The sequence below is a fragment of the Panthera pardus genome, unplaced genomic scaffold (genome assembly GCF_024362965.1).
Source record: "Panthera pardus isolate Hobbes unplaced genomic scaffold, ASM2436296v1 HiC_scaffold_12, whole genome shotgun sequence".
In the NCBI taxonomy this organism is placed as follows: Eukaryota; Metazoa; Chordata; class Mammalia; order Carnivora; family Felidae; genus Panthera; species Panthera pardus.
The window spans coordinates 693,942-709,483 of NW_026526677.1; the positions used below are offsets into that span (position 1 = coordinate 693,942).

The 15,542-nt window shown below is 52.3% G+C and overlaps 1 protein-coding gene and 1 non-coding gene across 2 annotated transcripts in view; both read left to right on the top strand.

Annotated features, from left to right (window-relative positions):
* AP2A2 (adaptor related protein complex 2 subunit alpha 2) overlaps positions 1-15,542 on the top strand; it is an 84,995-nt gene that overhangs the window by 32,105 nt on the left and 37,348 nt on the right. The window contains 1 exon segment of the mRNA XM_053899286.1: positions 9,409-9,477. Within this exon segment, the coding sequence (XP_053755261.1) occupies positions 9,409-9,477 (69 nt within the window).
* LOC128776346 (U6atac minor spliceosomal RNA) lies at positions 14,327-14,450 on the top strand. The gene has a single exon (XR_008421423.1). It is a non-coding gene; the product is annotated as a U6atac minor spliceosomal RNA (small nuclear RNA).

Genomic DNA, 15,542 nt, shown 5'->3' on the forward strand with positions numbered 1-15,542 from the left:
TGTGGTCTTTTGGCTCCTTATCTTGTGTGGTCCTCATCACGGCGCGTTGATGGATGATATTCCCATGTAATGAAGGAGAAACTGAGGCACAGAGACATTAAGTTGATGGCCCCAGCTCACATAACTATCGAGACGTGGGCCGGCATTCCAGTGCAGGCTTGATTTCAGACTTTTTGGCTACTGTGCTGACCACCTTCAGTATAATTGTAGCAAAAATATTTTCCTTAAAAAATAGGATTTTGTTTGGTAAATTTGGGGCTTTAGGTTTACTTAGTGAAATTATTTTTTTCTTTTTTTTTTTTTTAAAGTTTATTTAATTTTAGAGAGCATGAGCAGGGGAGAGGCAGAGAGAGAGAGAGAGAGGGAGGGAGAGAGGGAGAATCTCAGGCAAGCTCTGTGTTGTCAGCATGAAGCTCAATTCAGGGCCCCATCCTAGGAACCGTGAGATTATGACCTGAGTCGAAACCAACAGTCGGCACTTAACGACTGAGCCACCCAGGTGCCCCAGTTGTAGGATATACAGACTAAAATTCTTTATTTAGACCAAATTTTATTGTAAATTTCATACTTACTACCTTAAGGTTTTCGTAGTTTGGTACTGTACTCTTTGTTTCCAAAGTTAGGGTCTCAGCTTGCAATGAGAAATCATCAGCCGGCATGTTATTCTGGAAGACCGACCAGGGCGGTATTTCTAAAAATCCAGAAGCTTTTATTAAAGCCTATCTGCAGAGTGCATTCTTTGCTACTTTACTTGGGCACAAATGGTAGCTTGTCTGGGGGCAGTGGTTGCGGGCTCGTCTGGGTTACTCATTAGCCACCAGAGCTCGTGAGTCCACGCTGGGCACTGCCTGTTACAAGTTCAGGGTTGTCGGGGGCTGAGCAACCTGCTGAACTTAGAGGCAGCGCCAGGAGGCGAAGACCAGCCGCTCTTCCCGGGGAACAAAGATCAAACTACAAGCCCAGTGAGGAGTTTCCCTCCAGGCCAGTTACCCTTGTTGACAGTTTTCCCTTTCAAAACTGGTTTCTGAGGTCAGGGTGGGCCGTAAACCTCTCCCCAAGCGCGCAAAGCGAACTCTTCATCTAAAAAGAGGAGGGTTTTTTGCTAGGTTTGCTCCCCACTATGTGGGGTGGCTTGGTTGTCAGTGGGGCCCCCACCTGTCTGGAGAGAAGTACAGTATGAATGAGCGTGAACTAGCCTTTGCCAGGAAAGCCCCTGACGGACCCCAGGACAGGGTGCTCTGCAGTGTCCTCCCCTCACGGGGACTGAGGGATTGACAGCGCACAGTGGAAGAGGCCGCCAGGACGTTTTGGTACATTCAGGACACAAATGTTGGTTTGGATGTATTAATCTGCATGTGGGTTATCAGTCACCCACAGTTACACTCGATTTTCTTTAAAACCTCGGACAGGCATGTTAGAACCCAGTGCAGCAGAGGGCGTTCCCCTTCGGCGTTGGAAGGGTTAACACTTAGGGCTAGCCTCGTTCAGCTGAGTGAAAGCATCCAGTTAAGGGCTAGTGTTTGTGGGCTCATGTGCCAGGCACTGTTGTGAGGGCTCCTTGTACTCCTTGCTGCCTGCGGTGGTGTCTCTGCTGGGAGACGGGGGCACCGAGGCGTTGGTGAATCGGTGGTGCAGCTTGGACCTGAGCCCAGGGAGGCTCCCGCACCAGGCCTTCCACCGTGTGTGTGTGTGTGTGTGTGTGTGTGTGTGTGTGTGTGTGTGTCTGGGCACTGTCTCATGAGCTCCCCTTTCTGGGAGTCCCCAGGGGGGTTCACCTGCCCCTCCGCTTGAGAGGGAACCCCAGTCATCCTGCCCAGCCTCCTTTGTCTGTGTTGGTCTCCAACCAGCCCTGTGGTGGGTGTGCTTGTGCAAGGCTGTTGAGATGGGAGAAAATCAGCTGGGAACAGTGACAAGAAGGGCCCAGGAGACCAGGGTCACTGTGGCAGTAGAGACAAGGGGGCACCTAACCTTGTTGTTGGAGGGGTGAGGGGGGTTTCTTGAAGAGGTGACACCCTTGCCGCTTAGTTGGGGGGGGAGAGGTGGAGAGGATACTGCAGGGGACTAGGGGTGGGGAGAGAAGGGCCTGGCTGGTGGGGGGAGGGGGCTCCGCCCGATCTCCTTGGGCCCCGCCCCTTAGGGGAGGGACGATGAACAGTGAGCAGGATCTTGTACACCGGTGGCACGTGGCCGGGGGGGGGGGGGGGGGGCATGGATGGCATCCACTGTCCTCGGAAGAGGCTTGGGTTTTGTGCAGGGGAAGCTGTGGTCAGATGCATGGAAGGGACCCAGCCAGAGCTTGAAGTTTCTGGAGTTAAGGAATCCAGTGTCTCACAAGGCAGTTTACTCCTGTTTTCTCCTTTTTGTTGTAAAATAAAACACAGACCGATGTTTGGAAATTAATGAGTTAGGGTAAAGCCAACACCCTTGTGACTTCCACCCAGGTGATGACCCCAGAAGCCCTTCTGCTTGCCCCATCCCATTGATCCCCCCTCCAAACCTCCCGTCCTCATTGGGTTCCTTTGTGTCCTTTACAGTTTTCTCACACCAGCATGCATCCTGAACATTCTGGTTTGGTCTTGCCCATTTCTAAACATTTCCTGTTCTTTAATCTTTATTCCTCTCTTTTCCTTACAACGGTCTACTGAAGACCCGGGACACTTAAGGGACATTAAGTTGTGGAGGTCCTAGTGTGCTTCACCATGTTCTTGGCCGTCTGCCAGCTGGGTATGGAGGCTGAGTCGCATATAGTCGACACCTTGGCAAGACTGGAGGTGAAGCTCTGCTGTTGCCTGCGGGGCTTGCTGGTGTCCATCTGACTCCTTGTGATGCTCTTAGCTGCTCGGTTCCCGCCCGTCTGTGGGGGGAGGGGCCAAATGGTGATATTGTCATTCTCACTGACTTGTGAGGGTCCTTTTATGAAGAGACTGTGCCCAGTTCCGCTGGGGGATGGTTCCCGTGGAAGAGGCAGGGTAGGTGCTCAGTTCTTTCCCCTTATTCACCAGGTTTCTTTATTAAAACAAGCTTTTTTTTAATTTTAATTTTTTGAAATTTATATCCAAGGTAGTTAGTATATAGTGAAGCAGTGATTTCAGTAGGTTCCTTAAGGCCCCTGACCCGTTTAGCCCATCCCCCCTCCCACACCCCCTCCAGCAACCCTCCATTTGTTCTCCATATTTAGGAGTCTCTTCTCTTTTGTCCCCCTCCCTGTTTTTCTATTCTTTTTGTTTCCCTTCCCTTATGTTCATCGGTTTTGTGTCTTAAAGTCCTCATATGAGTGAAGTCATATGATATTTGTCTTTCTCTGACTGACTGATTTCACTTAGCATAATACCCTCCAGTTCCATCCACGTAGTTGCAAATGACAAGATTTCATTCTTTTTGGTTGCCGAGTAACGCTCCATTGTCTACATATACCACATCTTTATCCATTCATCCGTCGATGGCCATTTGGGCTCTTTCCATCCTTTGGCTGTTGTCGATAGGGCTGCTATAAACATGGGGGTGCATGTGTCCCTTCGAAGCAGCACACCTCTATTCCGTGGATAAATGCCTCGTAGTGCAATTGCTGGGTCGTAGGGTAGTTCTATTTTTAACTTTTTGAGGAACCTCCTGCTGTTTTCCAGAGTGGCTGCACCAGCTTGCATTCCCATTAAAATTTTTTAATGTTTATTTATATTTGAGAGAGAATAGGGGAGTGTGAACAGGGGACTGGCAGAGAGAGAGAGGGAGACACAGAATCCGAAGCAGGCTCCAAGCTCTGAGCTGTCAGCAGAGAGCCAGATGCGGGGCTTGAACCCACGAACTGCAAGGTCATGACCTGAGCTGAGGTTGGATGCTCAACTGACTGAGCCCCTCAGACGCCCCTATTACCAGTCCTCAAGTCAATTTGTTCCTTAATATCCTCTCAAGGTGACTAGGTGGCTTTTAAAATGTAATTTTGAACTCATGGATTTCAATGTTTTTGTGAATTTTGACCATTGCACTTTTTATCCTCTTGGAAGCTCAGGCCGTTCCCACCTTTGACTGATGGAGTCTCTTCATTTGGGTGCCGTTTCTGACCTGGCCCTGGTGGCCCGTGGTCTTTGACAGTCCCGTGAGGGCCGGGCTGGTCTTGGGCCTCTCCCCGTCGTGGGGCCAGCGGTTCCACTGAGAAGCCTGGATTCCTGTAGTGGGAACTGATGTTCCCCGATGTGGGTGTGGGGTGCTCACGGCGGCCAGGCGTCGTCGCCCTAAGTAAGCCTCCTCCTCTAGGAGGTACACGCACGTGTCTTGAAGGGAGAGTGCCACATGTGGTCCCGTGGACTCCAGCCGAGGTCAGGGCGGCCGGGGTTTTCTCCGGAGCCTCGTCCACACCTGGAGTCTCAGGGACTGGGGACGACTAGGTAGACGGCCCCCGGCTCACCTGTGAACCTTCCGCCGGCTCTGCCCCCGCCCCCGCCCCGTCCCGCGTGTGTGCCGCTCCGCCGTCCCTCGCTTCCCCGGAGACGTCGCTGGAGTGCCACGAGCCGCCTGGGGCCCCCCCTCGCGCTCTGAGGCCACGTGGCGCAGGAGTGTGGCGGGTGCACGTGGGCTGATTGTGCCGGCCGCAAATTCCTGGTCGCAGGTCTCGCCTCCCCACGGAGCCCCCGTGTCACCGCCTGCCTCCCGCTGGGACGCGATGCCAGAACCTGAGGGGCCCCGCTTTTCTCCTTCAGGCGGCTTGCCCTTTTTTCCCGGGTGTCCAGGCGATTTTATTTTCTGTGAAGTCAGATACTTCTATTACAATACGTGCTGCTGTGTGTTATTTGGGGCCGGTATTCCCAGGAGTACGTGTGGTCATTTCAGGGAAGTCTTCGAATGACGCCTTGTAGCCTCTCTGCTGCTTGGTTGGCCGCCGGCCTCAGGGACTCCTGCCACATGTCGCGTCTCTGTCCATTTGCAGTGCTTGCTACTTTCCTTGAATCCTTTATCTCGTTTTCCATTTCCGTTTGGTTTGAATAATTTTCTTCGTGTCTTCTATTTCTGTCCAGACCTCTGCCGTGTCTCTTTGCTCTTGTACTCCGAGGCCGTTCTTCGTTTGTGGAACCATGTTTCTACTTCCCGTTTACCCGATACCTGAATGTTTCTGGTGGATTTTTGGATATTTTCTCGGTTTTTCTTGCCGTCTCTCAGCTGGCTTTGAAACAGTGCTCTGATGTCGGTGCCCCGGTGGAGCGTCTTTCTGCGGCCCTTGCGCAGTTCCAGGCGAGAGCGTTCTGCTCGTTCCCCTTCGTTCCTAGAGTTTCTTTGTGCGGAGTTGACGCCAGCACTTTCCCGCGGCTGATTTTTCCGTGAACTTCCTTTCCGAGAGCCGTGGGAGGAGGCACGGGCCAGGGCGGGGCTCCATCGGCAGGCACCCCCCCCCCCCCCCCAGCCCCACCTGGCGGCTCCTCCCCTCGGACCTTCCCTCTCTGTGTCACCCGGGGTGTGACGCAGTGCGGGCTCTCCCGTCTTGGCTGCGGCCCCCTGGGTGCTCCCGCCCGGCTCTCTGGTCTGGCTGAACCCCCCTCCCCCCACCCCGTTCTTCTCTCTGCCTTGTCCCGCACAGGTGCACCGCGTGGCGTCCGTGGTGTCCGTGGCTTTCCTTTTGAGGGGGTGTGTGTTCAGAGAGGTAAAGGAACTCCCCCTTGGTCACAGAGGGAACAGAGACCGCTCACGGACTCCAGCCTCCCACGCCTGCCTCTGGAGCCCACTCGTGGCGTTTGCTTGTGCCTTTCCTCCAGGAGAGCCCTCGCCTGCCCTGATTGAGCAAAAAATGTGTACTTCTGTGTTTGTTGTAAATTGGCTGTTTTATTTGTTATTATTTTTATTTATTATTTTTTAAAATTTTATTTTGGAGACAGTGTGAGCGCGAGCAGGGGAGGGGGCAGAGGGGGGGAGGGGGGGGAGGGAGAGAGAGGGAGAGGGAGAGAGGGAGAGAGAGAGAGAGGGAGAGGGAGAGAGGGAGAGAGAGAGAGAGGGAGAGGGGGAGGGAGAGAGGGAGAGGGAGAGAGAGAGGGAAAGAGAGAGGGGGAGAGGGAGAGGGAGAGAGGGGGAGAGGGAGAGGGAGAGAGGGGGAGAGGGAGAGGGAGAGAGGGGGAGAGGGAGAGAGGGAGAGGGAGAGAGAGAGAGGGAGAGAGAGAGGGAGAGGGAGACAGGGAGAGAGGGAGAGAGAGAGAGGGAGAGAGAGAGGGAGAGGGAGACAGGGAGAGGGAGAGAGAGGGAGAGGGAGAGAGAGGGAGAGGGAGAGAGAGGGAGAGAGAGGGAGAGGGAGAGAGAGGGAGAGAGAGGGAGAGGGAGAGAGAGGGAGAGAGGGAGAGGGAGGGGGAGAGGGGGAGAGAGGGAGAGGGAGAGGGAGGGAGAGGGGGAGAGGGAGAGAGGGAGGGGGAGAGAGGGAGAGAGGGAGAGGGAGAGAGGGAGAGAGAGAGGGAGAGAGGGAGAGAGGAAGAGGGAGAGAGAGAGGGAGAGGTAGAGGGAGAGGGAGAGACGGAGAGAGAGGGGGAGAGAGGGAGAGGGAGAGAGAGGGAGAGAGAGGGAGAGAGGGAGAGGGAGGGAGAGGGGGAGAGGGAGGGAGAGGGGGAGGGAGGGAGAGGGGGAGGGAGGGAGAGGGGGAGAGGGAGAGAGAGAAGGTCAAGCAGGCTCCACACTCAGCCGTGGGGCTCAGTTCTCCAACCCTGGGATCCCGACCTGAGCCAACACCCAGAGTCAGACTTTCAACCGACTGAGCTTCCCAGGCGCCCCTAGATTGGCCACTTAAAACAAAACAAACTTTGGATAAAAAGCTGTAGCTTCCGCCCTGGCCCGGTCTTGCTCTGTGGACGGAGCGTGGTTTTACTGTTTGCTTCTGTTTCTCCTGGCGGTGACCCTTATAACTCTATGTGCCTTTAGTTTTATTTTGTGATTTTCCAATCTTGGGTAATCTCTGCAGGTTTTATGAAAGCTGATTTAGCTCATTTCGCGTTACTGCTTCTTTCCACCGTCTCCCCGTCTTCAGACTGTCTGCACAACATGGGTTTCTGCCACTCGGGGCCTCTTCTCCTGTAGGGCTTGCGGAGGCGGAGTGGCACACGTCCCAGAGAGAGCGCGGAGACAGATTCCCGTCCACCTTGTGAGCAGCACAAACGCACACGTGCACACACACAGCCACAGGCGTGCACATACACGCATACACGGGTGCACACTCCCACCTAGGCACACATACAGGCACACGGAAACAGGTTTGTGCCCCCACACAGGAGCACGCCTGCGTGCTCACACAAACACAGGTGTGCATGCACACACAGGCACGCTCGGTGCACGCGCAGGCTGGGCTGTGTCAGGCTGCCTGCAGGCACTGGGTGTGAAGCAGGCGGCTACCAAGATAGCATTTTCACGGCCGTTTCAGCCAGGTCCAGAAAGCTTACTTCGGCAAAATAACACTAAGGATGACTTCCCTGCCGCCCTCGCCATTAAGCCTACTGCTCTAGCGGGTACCCCCTGACTCTTCAGGGCTGCGCCTTATCTTTAAAAATTTTTTTTTTTTTAATCTTTATTTTTGAGAGAGAGAGAGAGAGAGAGAGAGAGACAGAGCGTGAGCAGGGAAGGGGCAGAGAGAGAGGGAGACAGAATCCGAAGCGGGCTCCAGACTCTGAGCTGTCAGCACAGAGCCCGATGTGGGGTCGAACTCACGAACCGTGAGATCATGACCTGAGCCGAAGTCAGACGCTCAACCGACTGAGCCTCCCAGGCGCCCCTGGCTGTGCCTCATCTTAACTGTTGTGATCGACTCTGGCCTGCATGACATCGGGGCTGCTGAGGGGGGCTGGACGCCCCTTCCCAGCCCGTCTGCCTCCCTGTTTCCCCAGAGCTCACTGTGCTGTGCTTGTCCCGTTAAAGGTCTCCAGCCCCCACCGCTGCCTGGAACGGTGGCTCCCTGAGGGTAGGAAGTGTTGTTTTGACCTACGTCTGTCTGTCTCGGTACCTCGAACGGTGCCTGGTGAGTGAGCCTGCCTCGTGGCCCTGTCCTGACCAGCTGCTCCATAGGGGCTTTCTAGGGTAGGATTGGCTTAAAGCAGTGTTCCTTTAATCTGGCAGATGGGAAGCCCTACCTAATAGCAAATTAGCAGTAAAAGATAAATGATGTTCTGGGAGCGTCCTGGAGAGAGGGAGGCCGCCTTGCTGGAGGAGGTGACAGACGTTCCACAAGGGGAGGCAGAGCAGGTGGACAGCATTTCTGGAGGAGGACGCAGGCGAGCGCAATGTCTGGGCATCTGTGAGCGTGGGGGGCGGTACTTGTTCCAGCGGCTGCTTTCCTTTCCTCTCCCGCTGCACGCTGGCGCTAAAGCAAGGACTCGCCTGGAGAGGGTCTTTGATAGTAAACTGGTGCCGGCTTTCACAGAGTGATGGGCATTTACACAGATGTGTTTCCACATACAACTCACTGTGTCCTGTGTGATGAATCGTTTCTTCCATTTTTACGGTACTTGTCAAGATTTGTAGCCCTTAGGAAGTGTCCTACACTCTCGAAGCCTCGGTTTCCACATTCGCTCAAGGTGGAGCAAAACCGTGCACGGTCTGCTCTCCCTTCCATGGCCGACATGCTGCGTACACACAAATATTTGTTGGATTGAGTCCAATTTAGCAACAGATGTAGAATTTAGCAAAAGTTTGACTGTCGTGTATATGATGTACTTTCCATCTCTTTTGCATATAATGGAGAAAACTTCCCAGACTTCATTGCATGTGGTAAAAGACTTATCAGATTTTGTAGTTTGGTGAATTTCATAGGGAAAGAAAATCGGAAGCTGCTGAAAGGATTAAAACTTTATACTTTCAAAAATTATCCATGGCAATAACAGTCAATTTTAGGAGTTAACTATTAACTGTGGAAAATGTTCAGGTATTTTGAGTGCTTACAGTTCCAGAACTGTGGCAGAAGATGGGATTAAAAATGGTGCTGTAGGAGTGCCTGGGTGGCTCAGTCGATTGAAAGTCTGACTCTTGATTTTGGCTCAGGTCATGATCCCAGCGTTGTGGGATCCAGCCCCACATCCGGCTCTGTGCTGAGTGTAGAGTCTGCTTAAGATTCTCTCTCTCCCTCCCTTGGCCCCTCTTCTGTCTCTAAAATAAAGTTAATAATAAAAAATAAAGTAACAATGGTGCTGTAGATCCCTTCGGTTTTTAGAGTGGCTGCTTTCCTGTGTGGTGCTTATGGACTCACCCTGCTTTGACCTGGGACAGCCCGTGTCAGGGCCCCAGCTTCTGTCCCAGTTGCCTCCCTACTGGTTTTGGCTGCCGGCAGTGTGGTTCTTTCTTTACCTCCTAAAAGCAGTGATTTTTGCCTTTAATTCTGAGGTGTTGGTCTTGTCGGGGAACAGATGTTTGCTCAGAAGTAAGTTAAAGTAAATGCATTTGTGTTCTCTCTTTTTTTAGGCAAAAGTAAAGAAGCAGAGATAAAGAGAATAAACAAAGAACTGGCAAACATTAGATCAAAATTTAAAGGTAAGTGTGTTCAGTCTTTTTCGTGAAATGTCCTTTTGTAGATCTTCTGGAGCGGGGCCTCGTCTTCTAATGCCTTTTAACTCTTTCCTCTTCGAATCAAAGTTCTGGGTTAGCACAGTTACTCCTGTGGCTCTGCTGGAATTAAGACGTGCTCAGGGTCAGGCCATTGGTCGCTCTTGAGTTGTCTGAGAACTTGTGTGGAAGGGATGGGGTGGAGGGGCCCCTCCCGGGACCCAGCCTCCTCCTGAAGAGCAGCTCCTTCCACTCCTGGACTTCACTCCTTCAGGTCTGGGAGTGGTGACCCAGACAGACCCAGTGCGGTGTGGGCTCAAAGCGTGAATCTCAAAGGAGTGCTCTACCTGAGGCCTCTCATCGTTTCAGTATGACAGTTATCTGGGCACTTCCTGTAGCAAAGCGTTTCTGGCTTTGTGAACCAGTCACGAGCCACATCGCCCAGCCACTCAGGTGGTGGCTCTCTGTAGGCCAGCACGTCTGGAGCGCACCTCCCTGGGCGCCCGCACCTTGAGGGGCTGTAAAGTGCAGATGGTCGGTACCGAGGACACGTTTGTGAAAGGCTGGCTGATCCGTTAAGGCTTACTTTCTCAGTGAATTTTTCCAGGTTTGACATCTGGTTCACGTGGCTGAGCAGACTTTAGCCATGAGAGTGGCTGGAATTGCCCGGGAACAGTGAATACAGGAGAGGCTGGGACTGAAGCCAAGGAGCTGGGGCGGGGTGGGGTGTGTGTGGGGGACACAGAATTTCTAGGAATGGGTGGCTTCTCAGGGCTTGAGGATGGGTATCCTGTGTTATCAAGGGATGCAAACTAGTGGACCTCCAGTATTTCCCTGTGGAGCCCTAGGGAAAGGATTATGTTTTCATATTTTGAATTAGGCCTGAGGATCTTCTAGAAGGTCTGTGAAACTTCTGAAATTGCACATGAAAAGGTTTGCTGTTTCACACACACATGTGCGTGCATATACGTGTATAGAGTACGTGTGTATGTTTGGGGAGGTCTATAATTTTCATCGCTTAAGTTTTTTTTATTTAGTTGTCTTTGTTAAGATTTTATTTTTTTATTAAAATTTTTTTTACATGTTTTTATTTATTTTTGAAGGAGAGCGAGACAGAGCATGAGCCGGGGAGGAGCAGAGAGAGAGAGGAAGACATAGAATTTGAAGCAGGATCTGGGCTCTGAGCTATCAGCACAGAGCCTGATGCGGGGCTCGAACTCATGAACTGTGAGATCATGACCTGAGCCAAAGTCGGATGCTCAACCGACTGAGCCACCCAGGCGCCCCAAGATTTTATTTTTTTAGAGCAGTTTTAGGTTCACAGCAAAATCGAGGAAGGTATGGAGATTTCCCATACACCCCTGCCCCCACACCTGCACAGCCTCCCCACTGTCGACACCCCACCAGGCAGCTGAGGAACCCACGTGAACACGTCATCATCACCCAAAGTCCACAGTTGATGTCATGGGTCATTCTGGGGGCTGTACATTCTGTGTGTTTGGACAAACGAGTGATGACACATATCCATCACTGCAGTATCGTACAGAGTTGTTTCATTGCCCCAAAAGTCTCTTGTGCTCTACCTGTTTATCCTTTCCTTCCCCCCGGCCCCTGGCAACCACTGATCTTTTTACCGTCTCCATAGTTTTGCCTTTTCCAGAATGTCATAGAATTGGAATTATACAGTATGTAGTCTTTTCAGATTGGCTTCTTTTACTTAGTAAGGTGCCTTTAAGATTCCTTTTTTCCACGGCTTCCTAGCTCGTTTCTTTTCGGTGCCGAATAATATTTCCTCGCCTGGACATCTCGCAGTTTATTTATCTGTCCACCCGCTGAAGGACATCTTGATGGCGTCCGGGCTTTGTCGGTTGTGAATATAGCTGCTGGGATTATAAACAAAGCTGCCGCGAATGTCCCGTGAGCCCGCGTTGCGTGGACGTAGGTCTTCGGCTCCAGCGGTAAATACCGGGGAGCGGGGCTTCTGTGTCGCGTGGCAATGGCGTGTGGAGTTTTCTCAGAAGCCACCAGACTGTCTCCCAAAGCGGCCGCCCCACTTCCCATTCCCACCAGGGATAAACGAGAGTTCCCGTCGCCCCGTGTCCTCTCCAGCATTGGGTGATGTCGCTGTTCTGGCTTTGGGCCGCTCCAGCGGGTGTGTGGAGGGATCTCACGACTGTTTTGATGTGCGTTTCCCTCACGCCACGTGACGTGGAGCATGGTTCCGTGGGTCCGTTTGCCGTCTGTGCCACATGGTGAGGGGTTTGTAACTTTCACTGCATCCTAAAGGCACTGTCACATGGTGGTTAAGAGTAAGGTTGCCCTGACCACCTGCAGACAGTGTCCTTGGTCTGATGCTTTACAAGGTGTGCTGCCTTGTCAAGTTACTTACCCTTCCCCGTGTCTTTTCTCAGCTTTCCCGTGGGCTACTGATGATCATTTCAGGCTGGATTCTCCGTGAATCAGACCCTGAGCTAGGCTTGGAGGGCTGAGGATTTATGAGAGGAGCATCTGTGAACAGGGAAGGGAGGGAGAGGGCTAGAGGCGGGCAGGGGAGGCCCGTTCGGGAGCTTTGACATGAAGATTGCCTGTCAGGGGCATCTGGCGTGGGGTGGGCATGGCCGGGCCCTTGTCCCCCCGCCTCGCGCAGCTGTGGCTCGAAGCCAAGGAAGGCAGTCCCTGATGAAGCTGACCCTTTGAGGTCCCCACGCTCTTGGCAGCCCCAGTCCTTCACTGAAGGGAGGGTCCGTGTCTGTTGCAGTAATTATATCTGTACGTGGAACTAAGCGTAAAGTGCTCTATGGAGAGTGAGTGCCTATAAACGTTAATCGTGTTGTTATTAAAAACGGGTTCATGGCCCTTCGGATGGTACGTCTTCAGACTTTCTGTATAAATGTTTGGGGGCAAACAAGCCTTGTATTGTTTCTTCTGTCTTCATGCCTGCCTAAGCTAAGCTGTCCTAGGGAGGGAAGGAGGTTCCCTCTCCCCTGTGAAGCAGTTGGCATTATTGAGTATGTGTGCACCTTGCATAGTAACAGATAATAGAAAACCTACCCTTTGTCCTCAGAAATGTGCACCCTGGGGGGCTTCTGAGTCCAGTTGTGGCAGATTAGCTAACATACGTCTGTACCATATGGTGGAAATATAATACAAGTCACTAATGCAGACATACATATAATTCTAAATTTTCTAGTAGCAACACTAAAAAAAAAGTAAAAAACAGACGAAACTCATTTTAGGAGCACCTGGCTGGCTCAATTGGTGGAGCGTGTGACTCTTGACCTTGGGGTCATGAGTTTGAGCCCCAGATTGAGTGTAGAGATCATTAAAAAAAAACAACAAATGAAACTTCACAAAAACCTAGTTTTAATATGTTTTATTTATTGTAATATGCCTAAAATAGTATCATTGCAACATGCAGTCAATAGAAAAAGTTACCTCTTTTTCTAAAGAGATATCGTACGTCTTTTTCATACCACGTCTTCGAATTCTGGTGTGTATTTTACGCTTCCAGCACACTCCACACTCCACGCAGACCAGCCACACTTCAAGTGCTCGGTAGCCACACGTGGCTAGAAGCTGCAGGTTGGACAGTGCTGACTTCGGATACGCTGTTAAAAAAAGTCTTGAGGGGTTGCCTGGGTGGCTCGGTTGGTTGAGTGTCGGACTCTGGATTTCAACTCGAGTCGGTCTTGCAGGCCTGAGATTGAGCCCCGCATCCCAAACCCTGCTTGGGATTCTCTCTTGGAAGCATCATAGATCACAAGAAACAAGGAGAGTTTCTGGACCTTCTCCAGGAGGAGGAGAGTGTCCACATAAGCAAGTACAGCACACCGCTGTTTGTGCCTCGAGAGCGTTCGCTGATCGCTGATCCCAAAGAAAGAACCGTGAAACGGACATTCATGTGACCATGGAAGTCAAGAGGGTGGTTATCTGTCAGGGTGGCTTTGCCCTCCAGGGGACATTTGCAACACCTGGAGACCGGGTCCTTTGTCACCACCCGGGAGGGGGGTGCGTTACTGCCATCTAGTGGGTGGAGGGCAGGGAAGCTGCTTACACGCTACAGCACATACAACAGCCATCGGCCTGAGATGTCGACGTGCCGAAGTTGAGCAACCCTGGTCTAGGAGAAGAATCAAAGCCCGGAGCCCACGAGAAGTGGAGACCCTTTTTGCTTTACACGGAGACTTTCAAGGCAGTGCCCTAAGGGCAGGAGTGGACTGGACGGGAGCCAGCCCTGTCACAGGTGTGCAGTGGGGCTTTGGACACCTCGAACTTTATACTCGGGTTAAGGTAAGAAAAGCAGTCCCCCGGAGGAGGACACTGTCATTGCAGGCCACAGATGATGCCTAGGATTTTCACACACGTAGTCCAGCCTATGGTCACAGATAACCAGGCACATAGGGAGTCAAGGTGGCGTGAGCGGGAATCAGCAGAGACCATGGGAACAGACTCACGGAGAGCTCTGATACCAGATTCAGATGGTAGTAAAGGGGTAGGTGTGCCATTTTTAAAGAGATAGAGGCACTCTTGAAATTTGTAGCAGGAAACTTGGGTGCGAAAGGTGGCGTAGCGGAATTTGAAATATTAGAGCAAATGGAAATCCCAGAACTGAAACCTGCAGAAACCAAAGTGAAGAACTCTGGATTTCACAGCAGACATGGTTGAAGAGAGATTTGGTGTTCTGAACAACAGGAACAGAGCGGGTCCTGAATAGCAAACAGGGGACAGGACAGTGGGCGAGAGGTAAAGGGATGTGGTGGTCAAGTCTCAAAGGTTTAGTTGGCATCCCAGAAGGAAAAGAGAGAGAATGTGGCAGCTTTTAAGAGTGCACGAAGTTGTGTTGTGCGAGAGGAGAGAAGTTCGCTGTCCCCTCGATGGGGATGGAGGGGGCCCTTGGGCCTGGCAGCACGCTTACCGTTAGGCTGTGCCACCTGCTTCGTGGCATCTGACCGTCATTGTTTTTTTTCCCCCTAAGTCCTTTAAAGTCTAATTCCTAATTGTATCTTTCTAGATTTCGTATATTAAGAATTTATTTTCTGATTTCAGTACGTTGTGAAATATCTTCAAAATTTTAGTGAATTTGTGTGTCTTAAAAAACAAGGAATGAGTGAAATTGGCCAGACTGCAGGCTCCACACACACAGGTGGCGTGAATGAGGTGCACACCTAGACGCGTTCTGCGGGGACGCAGAGATCACAGGTCACGGGGAGGGGAGCTGTGCTGGCAGCCGACTTGGCACGCGGCAGATCGGAAGCCTGGCCCCGTGCTGGAGAACAGCCAGTGGAAGACTGCCCGGCAAGAGCATCTTCTAAGACTGAAGGTGGAACGGAGCTTCTTCAGACAAAAATGGAGAGAGTTTCCCGTGAGGAAAAGGGAATTCCAAAGGATATACTTGAGGCCAGAAGCAGAGAATCCCAGATGCAAGGTCAGAGGGGCAGAAGACGAGGAAAGACGTGGCGGCCACGGAGGTGACCGCATGCTCGCTGCGCACCATAGCACCTTGTGCAGTTACAGATACACGTGGAAGCAGGTAGATGAGAAGTGATACAATGTGACGGTCCTGAGAACGTCGGGAAGTTGCATCTGTAATCCGAAACCCTGCCACCGAGAAGGCTGGAGGCCGGTGGTCTCACTGGTGGGCTCTGTCATTTGAGGAAGGATGTGGGGCTTGGTCACGTGATGTGGCTGGTGGGACGTAGACCACGACTGTGCGCCACTTTGAGACCTAACCTCGAGGAGGGTTGCTTGTCTCTACTTGCCCCTTCGGGGGCCTTCCCATCGCCTCCTTGGGAAGGATGTGCTTCGGGTGCTGCTGGGCTGAGAGAAGGAGAGGCGCCCTGTGCGGGCCTAGATCCCGCTTGTGGCTGGAGGCCGCCCCTGCTGAGTCTTGGCTGACCTGCAGACTCGCGAGCGAGAAGGTGGTGCTTGTTGTGTGAGCCTCCCGGGTCTGGGGTGGACTGGGGTAGTTACTGTGACATCAGCCGGCACGCTCCACCTCGAGACCTCTGGGAAGCAGCTGCTGTGGTACCCTTCGCGGAGACATCACGCTTGCT